This window comes from Rhinopithecus roxellana, chromosome 8 (genome assembly GCF_007565055.1).
Source record: "Rhinopithecus roxellana isolate Shanxi Qingling chromosome 8, ASM756505v1, whole genome shotgun sequence".
Lineage (NCBI taxonomy): Eukaryota > Metazoa > Chordata > Mammalia > Primates > Cercopithecidae > Rhinopithecus > Rhinopithecus roxellana.
In genome coordinates, this window is record NC_044556.1 from 5,289,560 (window position 1) to 5,311,304 (window position 21,745).

The 21,745-nt window shown below is 53.9% G+C and overlaps 1 protein-coding gene across 4 annotated transcripts in view; it reads left to right on the forward strand.

Moving 5' to 3' along the window:
• The window catches only part of DOCK6 (dedicator of cytokinesis 6), a 63,996-nt gene that overhangs the window by 39,283 nt on the left and 2,968 nt on the right, over positions 1-21,745 (forward strand). For all 4 annotated transcript variants that reach the window (XM_030935992.1, XM_030935994.1, XM_030935995.1 and 1 more), the window contains 19 exons: positions 4,048-4,161; positions 4,248-4,418; positions 5,225-5,364; positions 5,453-5,622; positions 6,308-6,468; positions 6,603-6,785; positions 7,650-7,776; positions 8,105-8,189; positions 8,610-8,706; positions 8,849-8,983; positions 9,919-10,071; positions 11,105-11,263; positions 11,379-11,479; positions 14,163-14,355; positions 14,437-14,580; positions 19,687-19,818; positions 19,909-19,923; positions 21,300-21,425; positions 21,526-21,615. In XM_030935992.1, coding sequence (XP_030791852.1) covers positions 4,048-4,161; positions 4,248-4,418; positions 5,225-5,364; positions 5,453-5,622; positions 6,308-6,468; positions 6,603-6,785; positions 7,650-7,776; positions 8,105-8,189; positions 8,610-8,706; positions 8,849-8,983; positions 9,919-10,071; positions 11,105-11,263; positions 11,379-11,479; positions 14,163-14,355; positions 14,437-14,580; positions 19,687-19,818; positions 19,909-19,923; positions 21,300-21,425; positions 21,526-21,615 — 2,496 coding nt within the window. The remainder of the gene's footprint in view (positions 1-4,047; positions 4,162-4,247; positions 4,419-5,224; positions 5,365-5,452; positions 5,623-6,307; positions 6,469-6,602; positions 6,786-7,649; positions 7,777-8,104; positions 8,190-8,609; positions 8,707-8,848; positions 8,984-9,918; positions 10,072-11,104; positions 11,264-11,378; positions 11,480-14,162; positions 14,356-14,436; positions 14,581-19,686; positions 19,819-19,908; positions 19,924-21,299; positions 21,426-21,525; positions 21,616-21,745) is intronic.

Genomic DNA, 21,745 nt, shown 5'->3' on the forward strand with positions numbered 1-21,745 from the left:
CACCATGCCCGGCTAATTTTTTTGTTTTTTTTTTTTGAGACGGAGTCTCGTTTTATCGCCCAGGCTGGAGTGCAGTGGCATAATCTCTGCTCACTGCAACCTCCGCCTCCTGGGTTCAAGCGATTCTCCTGGCTCAGCCTCCCGAGTAGCTGGGACTACAGGTGCATGCCACCATGCCCAGCTAATTTTTTGTATTTTTAGTAGAGATGGGGTTTCCCCATATTGGCCAGGCTGGTCTCAAACTCCTGACCCTGTGATCCACCTACCTCGGCCTCCTAAAGTGATAGGATTACAGGCATAAGCCACCATGCCTGGCTGGGTTGCAGGGATTCGATGGCCACTGAGGCTAACTTGTGAGGTCTCAGAGCGGCTCAAGAGAGTACTAGGGCAGAACAAGTACCAGCTGAGCCTTGGGCCCACATCAGCCACCTCACTGTTCCCCAGGCTTTCCAGGCACATCCTGCCTCAGGGCCTTTGCACTGACTGTTCCCTTTACCCAGGATGCCATTCTCCCCATGGCTCTTTGTTATCCTTCAGTATCTCTGAAAATGTCACCCCAGTCTGTTAAGGTTGGTGACAAGTAATTACAGGCCGGGCATGTTGGCTCACACCTGTAATCCCAGCACTTTGGGAGGCCGAGGAGGGCAGATCACCTGAGGTCAGGAATTCGAGGCCAGCCTGACCAACATGGTGAAACCCCATCTCTACTAAAAATGCAAAAATTAGCCAGGCGTGGTGGCGCGTGCCTATAATCCCAGCTACTCAGGAGGCTGAAGCAGGAGAATCGCTTGAACCCGGGAGGCAGAGGCTGCAGTGAGTCAATATTACATCATTGCACCACAGTCTGGGTGACAGAGCAAGACTCTGTCTCAAAAAAAAAAAAAAAAAAAGGCCGGGCGTGGTGGCTCAAGCCTGTAATCCCAGCACTTTGGGAGGCCAAGACGGGCGGATCACGAGGTCAGCAGATTGAGACCATCCTGGCTAACACGGTGAAACCCCGTCTCTACTAAAAAAATATACAAAAATCTAGCCGGGCGAGGTGGTGGGCGCCTGTAGTCCCAGCTACTCGGGAGGCTGAGGCAGGAGAATGGCGTGAACCCAGGAGGCAGAGCTTGCAGTGCGCTGAGATCCGGCCACTGCACTCCAGCCCGGGCGACAGAGCGAGACTCCGTCTCAAAGAAAAAAAGAAAGATGGCCGGGCGCGGTGGCTCAAGCCTGTAATCCCAGCACTTTGGGAGGCCGAGACGGGCGGATCATGAGGTCAGGAGATCGAGACCATCCTGGCTAACACGATGAAACCCCGTCTCTACCAAAAAAATACAAAAATCTAGCCGGGCGAGGTGGCGGGCGCCTGTAGTCCCAGCTACTCGGGAGGCTGAGGCAGGAGAATGGCGGGAACCCGGGAGGCGGAGCTTGCAGTGAGCTGAGATCCGGCCACTGCACTCCAGCCCTGGCGACAGAGCCAGACTCCATCTCCAAAAAAAAAAAAAAAAAAAAGAAAGAAAGAAAGAAAGAAAATAATTATGGTTTTTGCCATTGAAAGTAATTGCAAAACTGCAATTACTTTTGCACCAATCTAATCTTGTCTTTGAAGCACATAGAACTAGCTGACTGGCCGGGCACGGTGGCTCAAGCCTGTAATCCCAGCACTTTGGGAGGCCGAGACGGGCGGATCACGAGGTCAGGAGATCGAGACCATCCTGGCTAACACGGTGAAACCCCGTCTCTACTAAAAAATACAAAAAACTAGCCGGGCGAGGTGGCGGGCGCCTGTAGTCCCAGCTACTCGGAGGCTGAGGCAGGAGAATGGCGTGAACCCGGGAGGCGGAGCTTGCAGTGAGCTGAGATCTGGCCACTGCACTCCAGCCTGGGCGACAGAGCGAGACTCCGTCTCAAAAAAAAAAAAAAAAAAAAAAAAAGAACTAGCTGACTATCTGAAATTCTTGTTTATTTTGTGTCTCCCTGCCCTCCCACCCCCCACACACACACTGGACTGAGTTGGACACGCAGCAGGGATGGCATCTGCCTCATTCCCAGGGCTTGGCACAGAGTAGATGCTCAGTAAAGTTCACATTAAATGGTGCTGAGAGGCCGGGTGTGGTATCTCACGCCTGTAATCCCAGCACTTTGGGAAGCCAAGACAGGTGGATCACCTGAGGTCAGGAGTTCAAGACCAGCCTGACCAACATGACAAAACCCTGTCTCTACTAAAAATACAAAAATGAGCCAGCCATGGTGGTGAGTGTAATTCAAGCTACTGGGGAAGCTGAGGCAGAACTGCTTGAACCCGGGAGGCAAAAGTTGCAGTTAGCCGAGATGATGCCACTACACTCCAGCCTGGGTGACAGAGTGAGACTCCATCTCAAAAAATAAATTAATTAATTAATAAAAATAAATGATGTTGGGAGTTGATCAGTTAGGGCAGAGGCTAACTCGCTTCAACACAGTCACAAGTGATTTAAATAACCAAAGCTGGCCAGGCGCGGTGGCTCAAGCCTGTAATCCCAGCACTTTGGGAGGCCGAGACGGGCGGATCACGAGGTCAGGAGATCGAGATCATCCTGGCTAACACGGTGAAACCCTGTCTCTACTAAAAATACAAAAAAAAAAAAAAAAACTAGCCAGGCGAGGTGGCGGGCACCTGTAGTCCCAGCTACTCGGGAGGGTGAGGCAGGAGAATGGCGTAAACCCGGGAGGCGGAGCTTGCAGTGAGCTGAGATCTGGCCACTGCACTCCAGTCCGGCGACAGAGCGAGACTCCGCCTAAAAATAAATAAATAAATACATAAATAAATAAATAACCAAAGCTTATTTCTGAGCATTAAGGAGGTTGTGGAGACATCACTGTGTGGGCCTGGCCCTGGCAGTTCCCCAGCACCCACCTGCTTCTGCCATGTAAGTGGCCACCTCACTTTCCCCTCAAATTCCATTGGCCAGAAATGGTCATGTGATTCCACTGCAAGGGAGGCTGGGAAATGGTCTCTCCCCAGCTCTGAACTCTGGACAGAGAGGGCGAGAGGATCTTGCGGGTAGTCAGCCCATATCTGCCTTGGTGTCTTAAGGAGCATGGGAGAGGAAGGCAGCCTGAGGAGGGCAACCAGGAAGTCCCAGGGTCACCACAGCCCAGAGACAAAGGCTTTGGGGCAGTGATGCAGCTCCTAGGGGTGGCAGATGATCTTGGTAAGAGCCAAGCCCCTGGCCGGGTGCAGTGGCTCACGCCTGTAATCCCAGCACTTTGGGAGGCCAAGACGGGCGGATCACGAGGTCAGGAGATCGAGACCATCCTGGCTAACTTGGTGAAACCCCATCTCTACTAAAAATACAAAAAAATTAGCCGGGCATGGTGGCGGGCACCTGTAGTCCCAGTTACTCAAGAGGCTGAGGCAGGAGAATGGCATGAACCTGGGAGGCGAAGCTTACAGTGAGCTAAGATCGTGCCCCACTGCACTCCAGCCTGGGTGACAGAGCGAGACTCTGTCTCAAAAAAAAAAAAAAAGGCCGGGCTCGGTGGCTCAAGCCTGTAATCCCAACACTTTGGGAGGCCGAGACGGGCGGATCACGAGGTCAGGAGATCGAGACCATCCTGGCTAACACAGTGAAACCCCGTCTCTACTAAAAACTACAAAAAAAACTAGCTGGGCAAGGTGGTGGCGCCTATAGTCCCAGCTACCCAGGAGGCTGAGGCAGGAGAATGGCGTGAACCCGGGAGGCGGAGCTTGCAGTGAGCTGAGATCCAGCCACAGCACTCCAACCTGGGTGACAGAGCAAGACTCCGTCTCAAAAAAAAAAAAAAAAAAAAAAAAAAAACAAAAAACTAGCCGTGCGAGGTGGCGGGCGCCTGTAGTCCCCAGCTACCCCAGAGGCTGAGGCAGGAGAATGGTGTAAACCCGGGAGGCGGAGCTTGCAGTGAGCTGAGATCCGGCCACTGCACTCCAGCCTGGGCGACAGAGCGAGACTCCGTCTCAAAAAAAAAAGACAAGCCCCTGTGGGGCCTGAGGTTTGGGGAGGAGGTCTGGCTGTGTGGGTTGACAGGCCCCTGTGTCCTCAGGATGTGGAGCTGGCCGAGCGCCTCAACGCCAGCCTGGCCTTCTTCCTCAGTGACCTTCTGTCCCTGGTGGACCGGGGCTTTGTCTTCAGCCTGGTCCGGGCCCACTACAAGCAGGTAGGAGTGGGCTGGGCAGGGTGGACATGGCATGGATGGAAGGCGGAGCAATGTTGACATTACTGCTGGCCACCCCTCTCCTGCAGGTGGCCACGCGGCTCCAGTCGTCCCCTAATCCAGCGGCCCTGCTGACCCTGCGCATGGAATTCACCCGCATCCTATGCAGCCATGAGCACTACGTGACCCTCAACCTCCCCTGCTGCCCCCTGTCGCCCCCAGCCTCGCCCTCCCCCTCTGTGTCCTCCACCACCTCCCAGGTGGGTTGGCTTCACTTCTGCCTCCTCTCTTTGACCTACAACCTCTCACCTTCAGTCCATCTCCTATGGTTCTCTCATCTCTGTCCCTTTCACAGTAGACCACTGCCTAGGTGAACTGATCCCTTGTTTGACTTTTGACCTCTGACCCTTCACCTCTCCTGTCATTCTCAGCAATTTCCCAGAAGGACTAATTTCTGATTTCTCTCCCCTAAATCCTAACTCCCAGCCCAGTGTTCCATGTGCCATTTCTCAGTCCTCTGACTTTTGACCCCATGCCCTGTTACATCACAGATGGGTTAACGTCCGCCTCTCATTTCTGGCCTTGAAACCCATACCCGGCCGGGCGCGGTGGCTCAAGCCTGTAATCCCAGCACTTTGGGAGGCCGAGACGGGCGGATCACGAGGTCAGGAGATCAAGACCATCCTTGCTAACCCGGTGAAATCCCGTCTCTACTAAAAATACAAAAAACTAGCCGGGCAAGGTGGCGGGCGCTTGTAGTCCCAGCTACTCCGGAGGCTGAGGCAGAAGAATGGCGTGAACCCGGGAGGCGGAGCTTGCAGTGAGCTGAGATCCGGCCACTGCACTCCAGCCCGGGCGACAGAGCAAGACTCCGTCTCAAAAAAAAAAAAAAAAAAAAGAAACCCATACCCACTGTCATCTCCAGATGACTTAACGTCAACGTCAGTCTCTCATCTGTGGCTATTAGCACCATGATTTCTGTCACCTCCAAGATGGCTTTAATGGTGACCTCCCACCTCTGACCCTTGACCGCTGGCATCCCCTATTTTTACCCCACTCTCTGCAGAGCTCCACCTTCTCCAGCCAAGCCCCGGACCCCAAGGTGACCAGCATGTTCGAACTGAGTGGACCATTCCGGCAGCAGCACTTCCTAGCTGGGCTCCTGCTGACAGAGCTGGCGCTGGCCCTTGAACCTGAGGCTGAGGGGTGAGCAGAGGTCCTGTCTAGCCCCAGGGCAGGTGGGACAGTTCAGGAGCCATGTCCACCCTGTCCTGAGCACCCCATTACCCCACAGGGCATTTCTGTTGCACAAGAAGGCCATCAGTGCTGTGCACAGTCTGCTATGTGGCCATGACACTGATCCCCGCTACGCAGAGGCCACCGTGAAGGCTTGTGTGGCTGAGCTGTACCTGCCACTGCTATCAATTGCACGGGACACCTTGCCACGGCTACATGACTTTGCTGGTCAGTGGGCCAGGGAAGGATGGGCTCACATGACCCAGGGACTTGGTCACAGAAGGCACAGGATAGTAAAGGTGGGAGAACACAGTCAGGGATATAGGTATAGGCATTAGGATTAGCAGAGCAGGTTAAAGTGCTAGAACAGACTAGTCAAGTTATAACATCTCTGAGCCTCAGGTTTCGCCCCTGTAATGGGGACAGTAATAACACCAACTACTTCATAAGGTTATATGAAAATGTGCGGGGCTGTAGTACTGAGATACTGTCAGCCTACAATAGATGGGAAATATTATTGTACTATTATTTTCTTTTTTTGAGATGGAGTCTCACTCTGTCGCCCAGGCTGCAGTGCAGTGGCACGATCTCAACTCACTGCAAGCTCCGCCTCCCAGGTTCACGCCATTCTCCTGTCTCAGCCTCCCAAGTAGCTGGGATTACAGGCGTCTACCACCACGCCCAGCTAATTTTTTGTAATTTTAGTAAAGATGGGATTTTGCCACGTTGGCCAGGCTGGTCTCGAACTCCTGACCTCAGGTGATCCACCCCCCCCACCCCCCGGCCTCCCAAAGTGCTGGGATTACAGGTGTGAGCCACCGTGCCTGGCCGTGAGGGAAGACTTCTGAAATTTGAGACGGGGACAGCACTTACCAAGGCTTTATCTTTTTCTCCCTCTGTCCTTCCCTGCCAGAGGGTCCAGGTCAGCGGTCAAGACTGGCCTCAATGCTTGACTCAGATACAGAAGGCGAAGGGGACATTGCGGGTACCATCAACCCCTCTGTGGCCATGGCCATTGCTGGTGGCCCCCTAGCCCCTGGCTCCCGGGCCAGCATCTCCCAGGGGCCGCCAACGGTGAGTAGGGAGGCTTGTCCCCATAGACATCATCCCCTTGGAATGAGAGAAGCCAGGTATCAAGAAACAGATTGGCCAGGATTCATCTCACATGGAGAAAATGGAAATTGACTTTGATTACTCTCTGGCCCCAGGCTTCTCGCGCAGGCTGTGCCCTCTCTGCTGAGTCAAGCCGGACCTTGCTGGCGTGTGTGCTGTGGGTGCTGAAAAATGCCGAGCCGGCGCTCCTGCAGCGCTGGGCCACTGACCTGACACTCCCCCAGCTGGGACGTCTCTTGGACTTGTTGTACCTCTGCCTGGCTGCCTTCGAGTACAAGGTTCGAGGGTGTCGGCAGGAGATAATGGGGGAGGCAGGCTAAAGATGTATCCAGGGACCCAGGGTGCTGCAGGCTGAGTGGGAAGGGGTGGACTGTCTTTGTGCAGAGGCAAGGAATAAAGTCAGAAATGCCTTTGTGAATAGAATTTGGAAGGTGGAGGCCGGGCACAGTGGCTCATTCCTATAATCCCAGCACTTTGGGAGGCTGAGGCAGGTGGATCACCTGAGGTCAGGAGTTCAAGACGAGCCTGGGCAACATGGTGAAACCTTGTCTCTACTAAAAATACAAAAAATTAGCTGGGTGTGGTGGCACGTGCCTGTAGTCCCAGCTACTCGGGAGGCTGAGGCAGGAGAATCGCTTGAACCTGGGAAGTGGAGGTTGCAGTAAACTGAGATCACACCACTACACACCAGCCTGGGCAACACAGTGAGGCTCCATCTCTGAAAAAAAAAAAAAGAAAGAAAGAAATTTTTTTTTAAAAGGCCTGGTGCAGTGGCTCACACCTGTAATCCCAGCACTTGAGGAAGCCAAGGCAGGCAAACTGCATGAGCCCACGAGTTTGAGATCAGCCTGGGCAGCATGGTGAAACCCCATCTCTACAAAAAAATACAAAAATTACCTGAGCATGGTGGCCCATGTAGTCCCAGCTACAGAGGTGGCTGAGGTAGATTGCTTGAGCCCAGTAGGTGGAGGTTGCAGTGAGCACTTTTTGGTAAGTGCTAAGAATTGAGAGGAAAAAGGTAAACTGTCTTTAAGCATAGGGGCCTGGAAGTGAGAAAGAGCACAGAGTAAGGGATGGGGCCAGCCAAGGCCCCACCGAAAAGAGCAGTCAACCTTGAACCCCAGTTCTCTGTCCCCACGCAGGGGAAAAAGGCCTTTGAACGCATCAACAGCCTCACATTCAAAAAATCGCTGGATATGAAGGCACGTCTAGAGGAAGCCATCCTGGGCACCATCGGAGCGCGACAAGAAATGGTTCGGCGAAGTCGTGGTAAGAGGGTGACGTAGCCACGTGTCCCCATCCCACCAGCTGCTCCCACCTTGTGTCAAGGGACTCCATGAAGGGGGCCATCCCTAGCTAACTTTCTGCCTCACATTTCCTGGAGAGAAGTCCATGCGTCATCACCGTACACGTGCGCCTGTGCGTCCCCATCTGTCACTCGTGTCTGCCCCGGTGCGTCCACCCGGCAGGCTTCTGCTCCACCCAGTGCCCCTCATGGGTCAGCCCACCTGACTATCTTCATGCCTGTGCATTTCTCCTGATGTTCACGTGTGCCTGTGTTTTTACGCATCTGTGATCATGCGCCCATGTGTCTCAGAGAGGAGCCCGTTTGGGAATCCAGAGAACGTGCGCTGGCGGAAGAGCGTCACACACTGGAAGCAAACCTCAGACCGCGTGGACAAGTAGGTGTGGGCAAGAGGGAGTCTGCTGAATTCAGAACAGTTCAGGCCGAGGCGGGAGGATTGCTTGAGTCCAGGAGTTCGAGATCAGCCTGGGCAACATAGTGAGACCCTGTCTCTACCAAAAATTTAAAAATTAGCCAGGCATGGTGGCATGTGCCTGTGGTCCCAGCCACTCATGAGACTGAGGTGGGAGAATGACTTGAGCCTGGGAGGTTGAGGCTGCAGTGAGCTGTGATCACACCGCCGCACTCCGGCCTGGGCATTCGAACAAGACCCTGTCTCAGAAAACAAAAACAAAAACAAAAAACAACAGCTTCCAGGGAGCCAGAGCCCCCTGGGTTGCCAGGGGAAGGAGAGAGCTCAGCCATGGAGTAGGATCTTGCCCTGAGTGGGCCCCCAAGACCTCCCTTCCCCTTCCAGGACCAAGGATGAAATGGAACACGAGGCCTTGGTGGAAGGGAACCTGGCAACCGAGGCAAGCCTAGTAGTTCTGGACACACTGGAGATCATCGTGCAGGTAGGGCTTGATCCAGCATCTGCTTTGGCTCTGAGCCCAACTGCAGTGCCCTGTGATCCCTGGCTCCATAATCCCTCTCCTTCCCTTTCCCTATCACCACCCTAGGCTCTAACACCTGGATTTCTGACCCCCTCCCCTCCAGACGGTGATGCTTTCAGAAGCCCGGGAGAGCATCTTAGGGGCAGTGCTGAAGGTTGTGCTGTACAGCCTGGGTAGTGCCCAGAGTGCCCTCTTCTTGCAGCATGGCCTGGCCACCCAGAGGGCCCTTGTGTCCAAGGTAAGCACCACTCAACAACCATGATTCTTAGAAAAACAGTAGAAGCTCTAGGCTGGACACAGTGGCTCATGCCTATAATTCCAGCACTTTGGGAGGCTGAGGTGGGAGGATTGCTTGAGGCCAGGAGTTTGAGACCAGCCTGGCCAACATAGAGAGGCCCGTCTCTACAAAACATTTTAAAATTAGCTAGGACTAGGCATGGTGGCTCACACCTGTAATCCCAGCACTTTGGGAGGCTGAGGCAGGAAGATGATGTGAGCCTAGGAGTTCGAGACCAGCCTGGGCAACATGGTGAGACCCTGTTTCTACAAAAAAATTAATTGAGTGTGGTGGCATGCGCCTGTGGTCCTAGCTACTCGGAAGGCTGAGGATCACTTGAGCCCGGGAGGTCAAGGCTACATGAGCCGTGATCGTGCCACTGGACTCCAGCCTGGGCAACACAGTGAGAGCCTGTCTCAAACAAACAAAAAACAAATGCTAGCCAGGCAGGGTGGTACACACCTGAGATCCCAGCTACTAGGGAGCTACTGGGGAGGCTGAGGCAGGAGGATGGCTTGAGCCTGGGAGTTGTGAGCTGTGATTGTGCCACTGCACTCCAGCCTGGGAGACAAGAGTGAAATACTGTCTCAAAAAAAAGAGAAAAAAAAAAAAGTAGCTCATTCATTGAGCACTTACTGCGTGCTCTGCAACTCCATGGAGTGGACTGCTTTGCTACAGTTTACAGTGGAAGGCAGGCAGGATCAGAGTGGCCAGGTCACTCACCCAGGGTCACACAGCAAGGGGCCTAAACCCAGGTCTGACTCCAAACCCAGTGGTACTTGGCCAAAGAGGACAAAACACAAACCCCTACCCAAGCAGTCCTCATTTGGGCCAGTCCCCTTCTGAGCCAGAACCGGGAGGGGCTGGACAGTGTCTGTCTGGGTCCCTGTGGGCAGTTCCCGGAGCTGCTGTTCGAGGAGGACACGGAGCTGTGTGCTGACCTGTGCCTGAGGCTCCTACGACACTGCGGCAGCCGCATCAGCACCATCCGCACGCACGCCAGTGCCTCGCTGTACCTGCTCATGCGACAGAACTTCGAGATTGGCCACGTGAGTCGGGGCGAGGAGGCATGGTCCACACATGGCTCTGGTCAGGGTGGCCGGCGGGGTCTCAGTGCCATACAGGGAGTGAGGGAGGGGGAGGTAGTCACTGAGCATGATGGGCAGGAGGAGGGCTCAGAACGCAATTGGGGGTCAGATGCCCTGGCTCATTCCTGTAATCCCAGCACTTTGGGAGGCTGAGGTGAGAGGATCACTTGAGGCCGGGAGTTTGAGGCTGCAGTGGGCCGTGATTGTGCCACCACACTCCAGCCTGAGCAAGAGACCTTGTCTCAAAAAAAAAAAAAAAAAATGAGGCCAGGCATGGTGGCTCATGCCTGTAATCCCAACACTTTGGGAAGCTGAGGCAGGTGGATCATCTGAGGTCAGGAGTTCGAGACCAGCCTGGCCAACATGATGAAACCCCGTCTCTACTAAAAATACAAAAATTGGCTGGGCATGGTGGCAGATGCCTGTAATCCCAACTACTTGGAAGGCTGAGACATGAGAATCACTTGAACCTGGGCGGCAGAGGTTGCAGCAGTGAGCCAAGATTGCACCACTGCATTCTAGCCTAAGTGATACAGCGACACACTCAGTCTCAAAAAAAAAAAAAAAGAAAAGAAAAGAAAAAACAACTGAGCACGGTGACTCACACCTGTAATCCCAGCATTTCGGGAGGTCCAGGCAGGTGAATCACTTGAGGTCAGGAGTTCGAGACCAGCCTGGCCAACGTAGTAAAACCCTGTCTCTACCAAAAATACAAAAATTAGCTGGGCATAGTGGCATATGCCTGCAGTTTCAGCTACTCAGGAGGATGAGGCAGGAGAATCGCCTGAACTCGGGAGACGGAGGTTGCAGTGAGCTGAGATCACACCACTGCACTCCAGCCTGGACAACAGAACGAGACTCCATCTCAAAAAAATTAAAAAAAAATAAATAAATAAATAAAGAATGCAAGGGCCATGTCGGCAGGTTGAGCAGACCCTGGTGTGGGGTCTGGGGTCTGAGACTCCCGGCTCCACTTTTCCTCCCATCCCTGCAGAACTTTGCCCGTGTGAAGATGCAGGTCACCATGTCTCTCTCGTCCCTGGTGGGGACAACACAGAACTTCAGTGAAGAGCACCTGCGACGTTCACTCAAAACCATCCTCACCTATGCTGAGGAGGACGTGGGGCTGCGGGACAGCACCTTCGCGGAGCAGGTGACACCTGCTGGATCCCCGTGCCGCCTTCCCTTCGTATAATCCCCGACGCCACCACCTTGGCTCCCTTCACTTCCTAATGCCCTCATTGGCCCCGGATGTTCCCCGGCTCCAGGTCCAGGACCTGATGTTCAACCTGCACATGATCCTGACGGACACGGTGAAGATGAAGGAACACCAGGAGGACCCTGAGATGCTCATTGACCTCATGTACAGGTGAGGCAGGCCAGCCAGCACCTTCAGCCGCACCCACGCCCCAACAGGTGCAGGGAGAACAGGGATAAGAGTAGATGTCTGAGGAGGTGAGGAGGGAGCAGGGGAGCGTACAGTCTCTAACAGAGGCAGGTGAGGGGGACAGGTGAGCAGACAGGTGCGCAGACAGGTGAGGGGGACAGGTGAGCAGACAGGTGGGCAGACAGGTGAGGGGGACAGGTGAGCAGAAATGAGGGCACAAGTAAGGAGAGAACAGGTGAGCAAACAGGTAAAGATGCCAGAAGAATGTACTGACGAGGATGACAGATAAGAGCCAGGACAGGTGAGGGGGACAGGTGAGGTGCCCACAGGTGAAGGGAAATGAGATCCAGAGACTAGACCTGTTGAGGAGTGTAGGAGGGGTGGACGGTGATGGGGATGGGGAACGTGGGGCATATGGGAGGGACAGGTGGATAGACAGGTGAGATGGTGCGCAAGGAAGGGGAAATAGTTCCGGTGACTCAAGTTTCCACAGGTAGAGTCAACTCATGAACGAAGGGTCAAGTGAGAAATGAAAAGGTGAGGCAGGGGAGTGAAGGGACAGACAGGTGAGGGGTTGGATAAGCGAAGAGACAGGTGAATAGAGGAAGCGGGGAGATACTACACAGGTGAGGAGACAAGGAGAGTAGGATGGATGGGTGAGGAGACAGGTAAGTGGGAAGACAGGAAAAGGGTTGGACAGGCAGGTGAGTGGGTGAAGAAATGGACAGGCGAGGACACAAGTGAGGGGATGGACATGTGAAGACATAGGTGACAGGACAGACAGGTGAGGGGATGGACAGGTCAGGAGGTAGAGAAGTCAGGAGGTGGACAGGTGAGGAGACAGGTGAAGGGATGGACAGGTGAGGGGGTGGACAGGTGAGGGATGGACAGACGAGGAGACAGGTGAAGGGACGGACTGGTAAAGAGATGGTCAGATGAGAAGATGAATAGGTGAGGACGTGGACAGATAAGGAGACAGGTGAAGGGATGGCCAGGTGAAATGAACAGGTGAGGGGGTGGACAGGTGAAGAGACAGTGAGGGGATGGACAGGTGAGGGGTAGACAGGTAAAGAGGTGGACAGATGAGGGGATAGACATGTGAAGGGATGGACAGGTAAGAGGGTGGACAGGTGTAGGGATAGAAAGGTGAGAGGGTGGACAGGTGAGGGGATAGACAGGTGAAGGGATGGACAGGTACGGGGATGGGCAGGTGAAGGGATGGACAGGTGAGGGGGTGGACAGGTAAGGGGACGGGCAGGTGAAGGGATGGACAGGTGAGGGAGTGGATAGGTAAGGGGATGGGCAGGTGAAGGGATGGACAGGTGAGGGGATAGACAGGTGAAGAGATGGCCAGATGAGAAGATGAACAGGTGAGGAGGTGGACAGATAAGGAGATAGGTGAAGGGATGGCCAGGTGAGATGAACAGGTGAGGGGGTGGACAGAGGAAGAAACAGTGACAGGATGAACAGGTGAGGGGTGGACAGATGAGGGGATAGACGGGTGACAGGGTGGACATGTGAGGGGATAGGTGAGGGGATAGACAAGTGGGGGATAGGCAAGTGAAGGGATGGACAGGTGAGAGGGTGGACAGGTGAGGGACGGACAGGTGAGGGGATAAACAGGTGAGGGTGGACAGGTGAGGGACGGACAGGTGAGGGGATAAACAGGTGAGAGGGTGGACAGGTGAGAGGGTGGACAGGTAAGGGGATGGGCAGGTGAAGTGACGGACAGGTGAGGGGATGGACAGGTGAGTGAGTGGACATGTGAGGGGATACACAGGTAGGATAGACAGGTGAGGGGGTAGACAGGTGAGGGGGTAGACAGGTGAGGGGATAGGCAAATGAGGGGATAGACAGGTAGGACAGGTGAGAGGTGGACAGGCGAGAGGGTGGACAGGTGAGAGGTGGATAGGCGAGAGGGTGGACAGGTGAGGGATGGGCAGGTGAGGGGTGGGCAGGTGAGGGATGGACAGGTGAGGGGTGGACAGGTGAGGCAATAGACAGGTGAAGGGATGGAGAGATGAGAGGGTGAACAGGTGAGGGGTGGACAGGTGAGAGGGTGGGCAGGTGAAAGGGTGGACAGGTGAGAGGGTAGACAGGTGAGGGGTGGGCAGGTGAGGGATGGACAGGTGAGGGGTGGAAATGTGAGGCGATAGACAAGTGAAGGGATGGACAGGTGAGAGGGAGGACAGGTAAGGGGATAGACAAGTGAAGGGATGGACAGGTGAGGAGTGGACAGGTGAGGGGATAGACAACTGAAGAGATGGACAGGTGAGGGATGGGCAGGTGAGAGGGTGGATAGGTGAGGGGGTGGACAGGTGAAGGGATAGATAGGTGAGTAGGGTACAGGTAAGGAGACTGACTGGTCAGTGGGAGACGGCAGGACAAGTAAGGAGAAAGATGACTAAAGGAATATGTAAGGTAGGCAGGGGAGGAGACAGGTGAAGACAGATGACTGGCCAGCAGGAGAGAAAATAGACGAAGAGGAAGACAGGTGAGGGATGGCCAGGTGACGGAATGAGTGAGGGGATGGGGTACAGGTGAGGAGACTGGCTGGTCCTTGGGGCAGATATGGGGTAACCAGCGAAGGGGGTGGACAAGTGGGAGGCAGGTGGGGAGGACCAGGTGAGTCCCCTCCTCACATCCCCCCTCACCTGGACTCCAGAATTGCCCGGGGCTACCAGGGCTCGCCAGACCTGCGGCTGACCTGGCTGCAGAACATGGCCGGGAAGCACGCGGAACTGGGCAACCATGCTGAGGCCGCCCAGTGCATGGTGCATGCGGCCGCCCTCGTGGCTGAGTACCTCGCCCTGCTTGAGGACCACCGCCACCTGCCCGTGGGCTGCGTTTCCTTCCAGGTGAGAGGCCAGGGGGCGGCAGGCGGTGGGCAGCACTTGTGCAGTGGGGATGAGGGTTTGATGCCATCTCTTCCGCCCCAGAACATCTCATCCAACGTGCTAGAGGAGTCCGCCATCTCCGACGACATCCTGTCGCCTGACGAGGAGGGCTTCTGCTCCGGAAAGCACTTCACTGAGCTGGGGCTGGTAGGGTTGCTGGAACAGGCAGCCGGCTACTTCACCATGGTGAGGCCTTGGGGACTGGGTGCAGGAGAGGGGGCTCGGGCCAGGGAGGCACCATCAGATCTGCTTCCTAGACCCTTCCAGCAGGGGATTTAGAAAGAAGGAGAACTGGCCAGGTGCGGTGGCTTACATCTGTAATCCCAGCACTTTAGGAGGCTGAGGCAGGCAGATCATGAGGCCAGGAGTTCAAGACCAGCCTGGCCAGCATGGTGACACCCTGTCTCTACTAAAAATACAAAAATTAGCCAGGTGTGGTGGCACGCAGCTGTAATCCCAGCTACTCGGGAGGCTGAGACAGGAGAATCACTTGACCCAGGGAGGCAGAGGTTGCAGCGAGCCGGGATTGCGCCACTGCACTCCAGCCTGGGCGACAGAGTGAGACTGTCTCAAAAAAAAAAAAAAAAAAAAAAAAGCAAGAAGGAGAATTGGGTTTCTCAGAGGCCCTGTTACTTGCCTATGTCTCCATGAGACCCTTGATGCAGGCTTGATATAGCAAGCCTTCCATACACTGGAGATGCTTTCAATTTTCCTTTCTTTTCTTTTTTCCTTTCTTGTTTTTTTATTTGTTTGTTTGTTTTTAACAGAGTCTTCTCTTTTGCCCAGGCTGTACAGTGGTGCGATTATAGCTCACTGCAGCCTCGAACTCCTGAGCTCAAGCAATCCTCCCACCTCAGCCTCCCAAGTAGGTGGGACTGCAGGCATGTGCAACCATGCCCGGCCAATATTTAAATTATTATATATATTTTTTCTTTGTGATCTTTTGTGAGACAGGGCCTCCATTCTGTCACACAGGCTGGAGTGCAGTGGCGTGATCATGGCTCCCTACAACCTGGGCCTCCAGGGCGGCTCAGGTGATTCTCCCACCCTGGCCTCCTGAGTAACTGGACTACAGGCATACGTCACTACAATAATTGTTTGTATTTTTTTGTAGAGATGGGGTTTTGCCATGTTTCCCAGGCTGGTCTTGAACTTCTGAGCTCAAGTGATCTGCCTGCCTCAACCTCCCAAAGTCATGGGATTACAGGTGTATGCCACTACACCCTGCCAATTTTTAATTTTTTTATAGAGAGGGAGTCTTACTATGTTGCTCAGGCTGGTCTCAAACTCCTGGCCTCACTCAATCCTCCCACCTAAGCCTCCCAAGTAGCTGGGACACCCAACATCTCTTGAAACTTTCTATATTAAAATAAAAATGGGTCGGGTGCGGTGGTGCATGCCTGTAATCCCAGCACTTTGGGAGGCTGAGGCAGGAGGCTCACTTGAGGCCAGGAGTTTGAGACCAGCCTGGGCAACATGGCAAAACCCTGTCTCTACAAAAAATACAAGAAACTAGCTGGGTGTGGTGGCATGCACCTATAGTCCCAGCTACTCAGGAAGCTTGAAGCGGAAGGATCACTGGAGCCCAGGAGGTTGGAGCTGCAATGAGTTGTAATCGTGCTGCTGTACTCCAATGTACGTGACAGAGTGAAACCGACATGTCTCAAAAAATAAATAAAGATTTGGGATATTCACATGCATCTTCAAGTTGGAGAAGCTCCAGCTTAAAGCAAATCCCAGGCTGGACGCAGTGGCTCACTCCTGTCATCCCAGCACTTTGGGAGGCCGAGGCGGTTGAATCACCTGAGGTCAGGAGTTCAAGACCAGCCTGGCCAACATGGGGAAACCCCGTGTCTACTAAAAATACAAAAATTAGCCGGGCATGGTGGCAGGCATCTGTAATCCCAGCTACTTGGGAGGCTGAGGCATGAGACTCGCTTGAACCCAGGAGGCGGAGGTTGCAGTGAGCTGAGATCATGCCACTGCACTCCAGCCTGAGGGACAGAGCAAGGCTCTGTCTCAAAAAAAAAAAAAAAGCACATCCCAGTTATTTTCCCACCACTCCCACAAGTACCTGCTGTGCACCCCTTCCTGATAAAGACCCTTTTACAAAACTCATATCCCACGTGGCCAAGTTAATGGTCATCCTTTAATGTCATTAATGTCATTTCATTGCACTCTGTATTTAGATGTCCCAGATCATCTCTGATGTATCTTTTTTGGGGTTACTTGGTTTGAATCAGAATCCAATAAGGGCCCACAATGGCTGTGGCTGATCTGTATCCTAAGTCTTTTTTTTTTGAGACAGGGTTTTACTCTCTCACCCAGGTTGCAGTGTGCAGCCTGGCTCACTGCAGCCTCAATGTCCTGGGCTCAGGTGATCCTCCCACTTCAGCCTCCCGAGTAGCTGGGACTATAAATGCACACCACCACACCCAGCTAATTTTTTTTCTTTGTTAATTTTTTTTATTTTTTTAAAGAAATGGGGTCTTGCTATGTTGCCCAGGCTGGGTTTGAACTCTGGGACTCATGCAACCCTCTCGTCTCAGCCTTCCAAAGTGCTGGGATTACAGGCATGAGCCAACATGCCCGGCAACTGATTTTCCACTGCTGAAAAGGAGTTTTCTTCTCTAGTTTGCTTGTTTGTATGAGGGCAGGTGGTGGCTTCTACATTTGACTTGCAGGAGCCCTGGGGCCTTTGCTCCGTGTGTTTTTCTGGTTTGTGTGGGGCTGGCTGTGTCCATGTGATGTCACTCTACCTGTTTCTCAGTTCCTCACATTTTGGGGAACTGGCATTTACATCTGAGAGCTCAGCGAGATTCAAGGTCACACTTGAAGTCAGGTGTTCCAATGAGATTTCTTCTGTGGTGCTGGCCCTCTAGTGACACTAGTGACATTGTTTTCTTTTCTTTTCTTTTTTTTTTTTGAGACGGAGTCTCGCTGTGTCACCCAGTGACAAACTCTGCCTCCCGGGTTCACGCCATTCTCCTGCCTCAGCCTCCTAAGTAGTTGGGACTACAGGCGCCCGCCACCATGCCCAGCTAATTTTTTGTATTTTTATTAGAGACGGGGTTTCACCATGTTAGCCAGGATGGTCTCGATCTCCTGACCTCATGGTCTGCCTGCCTCAGCCTCCCAAAGTGCTGGGATTACAGGCGTGAGCCACTGCATCCGGCTGACAATGTTTTCATTATTGTCACTTTGCTAGATTCTTAGAGACAAAGTCCTCAGAGGAAGGGCCGAATGCGGTGGCTCACGCTTGTGATCCCAGCACTTTGGGAGGCTGAGGAGGGCAGATCACTTGAGGTCGGGAGTTCAAGACCAGCTTGGGCAACATGGAGAAACCCCATCTCTACAAAAAAAAAATACAAAAAAATTAGCTGGGCATGGGCTCAGTGGCTCATGCCTGTCATCCCAGCACTTTGGGAGGCCAAGGCAGGCAGATCACGAGGTCAGGAGTTTGAGACCAGCCTGGCCAACATAGTGAAACCTCGTCTCTAGTAAAAATACAAGTATTAGCCGGGCATGGTGGTGGGCACTTGTAGTCCTAGCTACTCGGGAGGCTAAGGTAGAAGAATCGCTTAAACCCGGGAGACAGAGGTTGCAGTGAGCCAACATCACGCCATTGCACTACAGCCTGGGTGACAGAGCAAGACTCTTGTCTCAAAAAAATAAAAATTAGTCAGGCATGGTAGCAGGCGCCCGTAGTTCCAGCGACTAGGTAGGATGAGGCAGGAGAATTGCTTGAACCCAGGAGGCAGAGGTTGCAGTGAGCCGAGATCATACCGCTGCACTCCAGCCTGGGCAACAGAGCAAGACTCCATCTAAAAAAAAAAAAAAAAAAAAAAAGGCTGGGCGCAGTGGCTCAAGCCTGTAATCCCAGCACTTTGGGAGGCCGAGACAGGCGGATCACGAGGTCAGGAGATCAAGACCATCCTGGCTAATACGGTGAAACCCCATCTCTACTAAAAAATACAAAAAACTAGCCGGGCGACAAGGCAGGCGCCTGTAGTCCCAGCTACTCGGGAGGCTGAGGCAGGAGAATGGCGTGAACCCGGGAGGCGGAGCTTGCAGTGAGCTGAGATCCGGCCACTGCACTCTAGCCTGGGCGGCAGAGCAAGACTCCGTCTCAAAAAAAAAAAAAAAAAAACCCGGGTGGAGGTTAGCGGAAGAAATACCTAGTGTAGGTGACGGGTTGATGGGTGCAGCAAACCACCGTGGCACGTGTATACCTATGTAACAAAACTGCACGTTCTGCACGTGTACCCCAGAACTTCATTATTGTCACTTTGCTGGATTCTTGGAGACGAAGTCCTCAGAGGAAGGGCCAAATGCGGTAGCTCACGCATATCAGAACCAGTATAATAATTTAAAAAAGATTAAAAAATAAAATAATAATAATAATAAAAGATTTTTTAAAAACACACACACACACAAAGGCCTCAGGGGAAGAAACCAGGGGGTGGACACAGGCCTTCTGACAGTCAGCAAACCTCACAGGGTGCCTGTTTTGAGCCAGGCTTGATGCCAGCACCCGCTGGGGGTGAGGGGCATATTATCACATGCCAGGAGGCAGTTGGGCATGGAGGTCACGGGCACAGGGCCAGATGGGCTTGTGTTTGGGTCTTGGCCCTGGGGAATGCCTCCATATCTCTGAGACTCACTTTCCTCTTTGAGGAATAGGGAAAAAAAAACTGCTTTTCCCATCAATGAGGGAACACAGATGGGTGAAGTGCAGATGTACATCGTACCTGTGCCATAGAATATTCTTGTTAAAAGTGGTGAAGGGCTGGGAGAGTGGTGGCTCACACCTGTAATCCCAGCTAATCGAGAGGCCAAGGCAGGAGGATCACTTGAGCCCATGAGTTCAAGACCAACCATATATAGTGATATATATAGCAATATAGTGAGACCCTGACTCTACAAAACTAAATAAAATTAGCTGGGCATGGTGGCATGTGCCTGTAGTTCTAGCTGTGTGGGAGGCTAGGGTGGGAGAATCTCTTGAGCCCAGGAGTTGGAGGCTGCAGTGAGCTGTGATTATACCACTACACTCCAGCCTGGGTGATAGAGTGAGACCCTATCTCAAAAAAACAAAACAGATAAGTAGCGGTGAAGACCATGGAGCCCTCTGTGGGAGCTGAGTGGAAAGGCTCAATCCCTATCTGGGATGGGGGTGGTCAGGGTGGGCTTCCTGGAGAAGGTGATCGAGGGTGGGTAGGATGGAGCACAGAGGATCACAAGGGAGATGGGTAGACAGTTTGGGGAATCCTGACCCCACCTCACTCTCAGGGTGGACTCTACGAGGCGGTGAATGAGGTCTACAAGAACCTCATCCCCATCCTGGAAGCCCACCGTGACTACAAGAAGTTGGCCGCGGTGCACGGCAAACTGCAGGAGGCCTTCACCAAGATCATGCACCAGGTGGGCCCAGGACCCCCTCCCCAGACCCCACCCTCAGCCCCACTCCTCATCCCCAGGGATCTGCTGACATTGACCCTTCTCTCCCGACAGAGTTCCGGCTGGGAGGTGAGTCAGCGTCGGTGGACAACCACCTGCCTCTGGGACCCCCATGATGACTGGCCAGCAGCCATCAGTGAACACCAGGGGGCGCTGGAGGAGCATGGCCGCTGGCCATTGGGGCTAGGGCTGTGGCCACAAGGCACCCACCCCATCACTTCCCTCCCTTCCCCAAAAATGCGCCACCCCCGCCCCCCCCCGCCCCAGATCTCGAGGACAGCTTGTGACTCACCCAGCTGGGAGCTCTCCAGAGACACCCCTCCCTCTGCCAGGGCCAGCCTGGTCACTGCAGGGGGGTGGCAGGGTGGCTCTGATTCCCTCATGGTCTCTCTCATCTCTCCCCATCTATCACGTGGCTCTCCCTATCTTGGTATCTCTCTGTCTCTTAGTCTCTATCTCTCCCTGCGTCCCCAGCTTCCAGCCTCCCCCAGGCTCTCCTCTGCTCCTCATTTCTGGTTAATGTGTCCCCCCGCTCCAGCAGCACTCCCCCCAATCCCGCTTCTTCTCTGCTTAGGTCTATTTTTAGGCATCTCCTAGTTTGGGGAGAATGTTCTGGCCAAAGATGGCAGAAACCCAGAGCCCAGGCAGGCAGGCCGGGTGGGAGCTGGGTGGGGAGGGCAGGTCCTCGTCGCCCCCACCCATCTCCCATCTCTGATCTCTCTCCCCACGGAATGATTCTCACGGGGCAGTGATAACCAGGACCCTGGGGGTTGAGGGAACTCTGACCTCTGACCTCTCCCATGACATTGTCTCTCTGTCCCCCACACCTCTGACCCCACCACGTCTGCCCCACCCTCCCCGGATCGGCCTTGGTAAGTGAACATCCAGCCATTCCACTTCCTTTCCAGTCATGGGGTGGTGTTTTGGGGGTGGTAGGGAAGGGGTTCCTTCTTCCAAACTTAGGGCTGGGGACAGGAGCAGGGGAATGCCATGGAACAAGGGAACCAGAGCCTCTGTCCTAGAGTGAGAGACAGCCATCCCCTTCCCTCAGCCACCCAAGCATTTATTGGGCACCTACTGTATATCCATTCTTGCGGGCATTGGGGTACAGGAAGGAGAATGCCCTAGAACAAAGGAGTCAGAGCCTCTGTCCTAGAGTGAGAGGCAGCCATCCTTCTCCTCAGCCATCCAAGCATTTATTGGGTACCTACTGTATACCCTGTCCCATGGGCATTAGGGACACACCTGTGAACAATACAGCCCCAGTCCTAACTTCATATTGTAATCCATGCCCCAATGTTCTCAGAGCCCCCTGCCTGTGCCCATGCCCGGATGTTCTCGTGGTCCTCACACTCCCATCCTGATATTCGAGACCCCTATCTCTGGGGCAGGCAGACCTCCAGCAGGGGCCTCCCGGACAACCACACCCTTTCTCACAGCTCCAGCGCGTGTTCGGGACGTATTTCCGTGTGGGCTTCTACGGCGCCCGCTTTGGCGACCTGGATGAGCAGGAGTTTGTGTACAAGGAGCCATCGATCACAAAGCTGGCAGAGATCTCACACCGGCTGGAGGCATGTCCTTGTGGTGGGGGGTGGAACGGGGCATGGGGCTGCCCTGGGGCGGGAGGAGGGGCTGTCCCTGGGTGGCCCCGAGTCAGCCCTGTGTCTCCAGGAATTCTACACAGAGAGATTTGGCGACGACGTGGTTGAGATTATCAAAGACTCTAACCCTGTGGACAAGTCCAGGCTTGACGCACAGAAGGTGGGTCCCCCGACCATTTCCCCAAAATCCTAGATCCACAGAGACTCCAAGTACTGTTTCCTGGGGACCCTCAAATCCTCTTTCTCTGGGAAACCCCAAATCATATTTCACTGGGGGACCCCAAACCCTA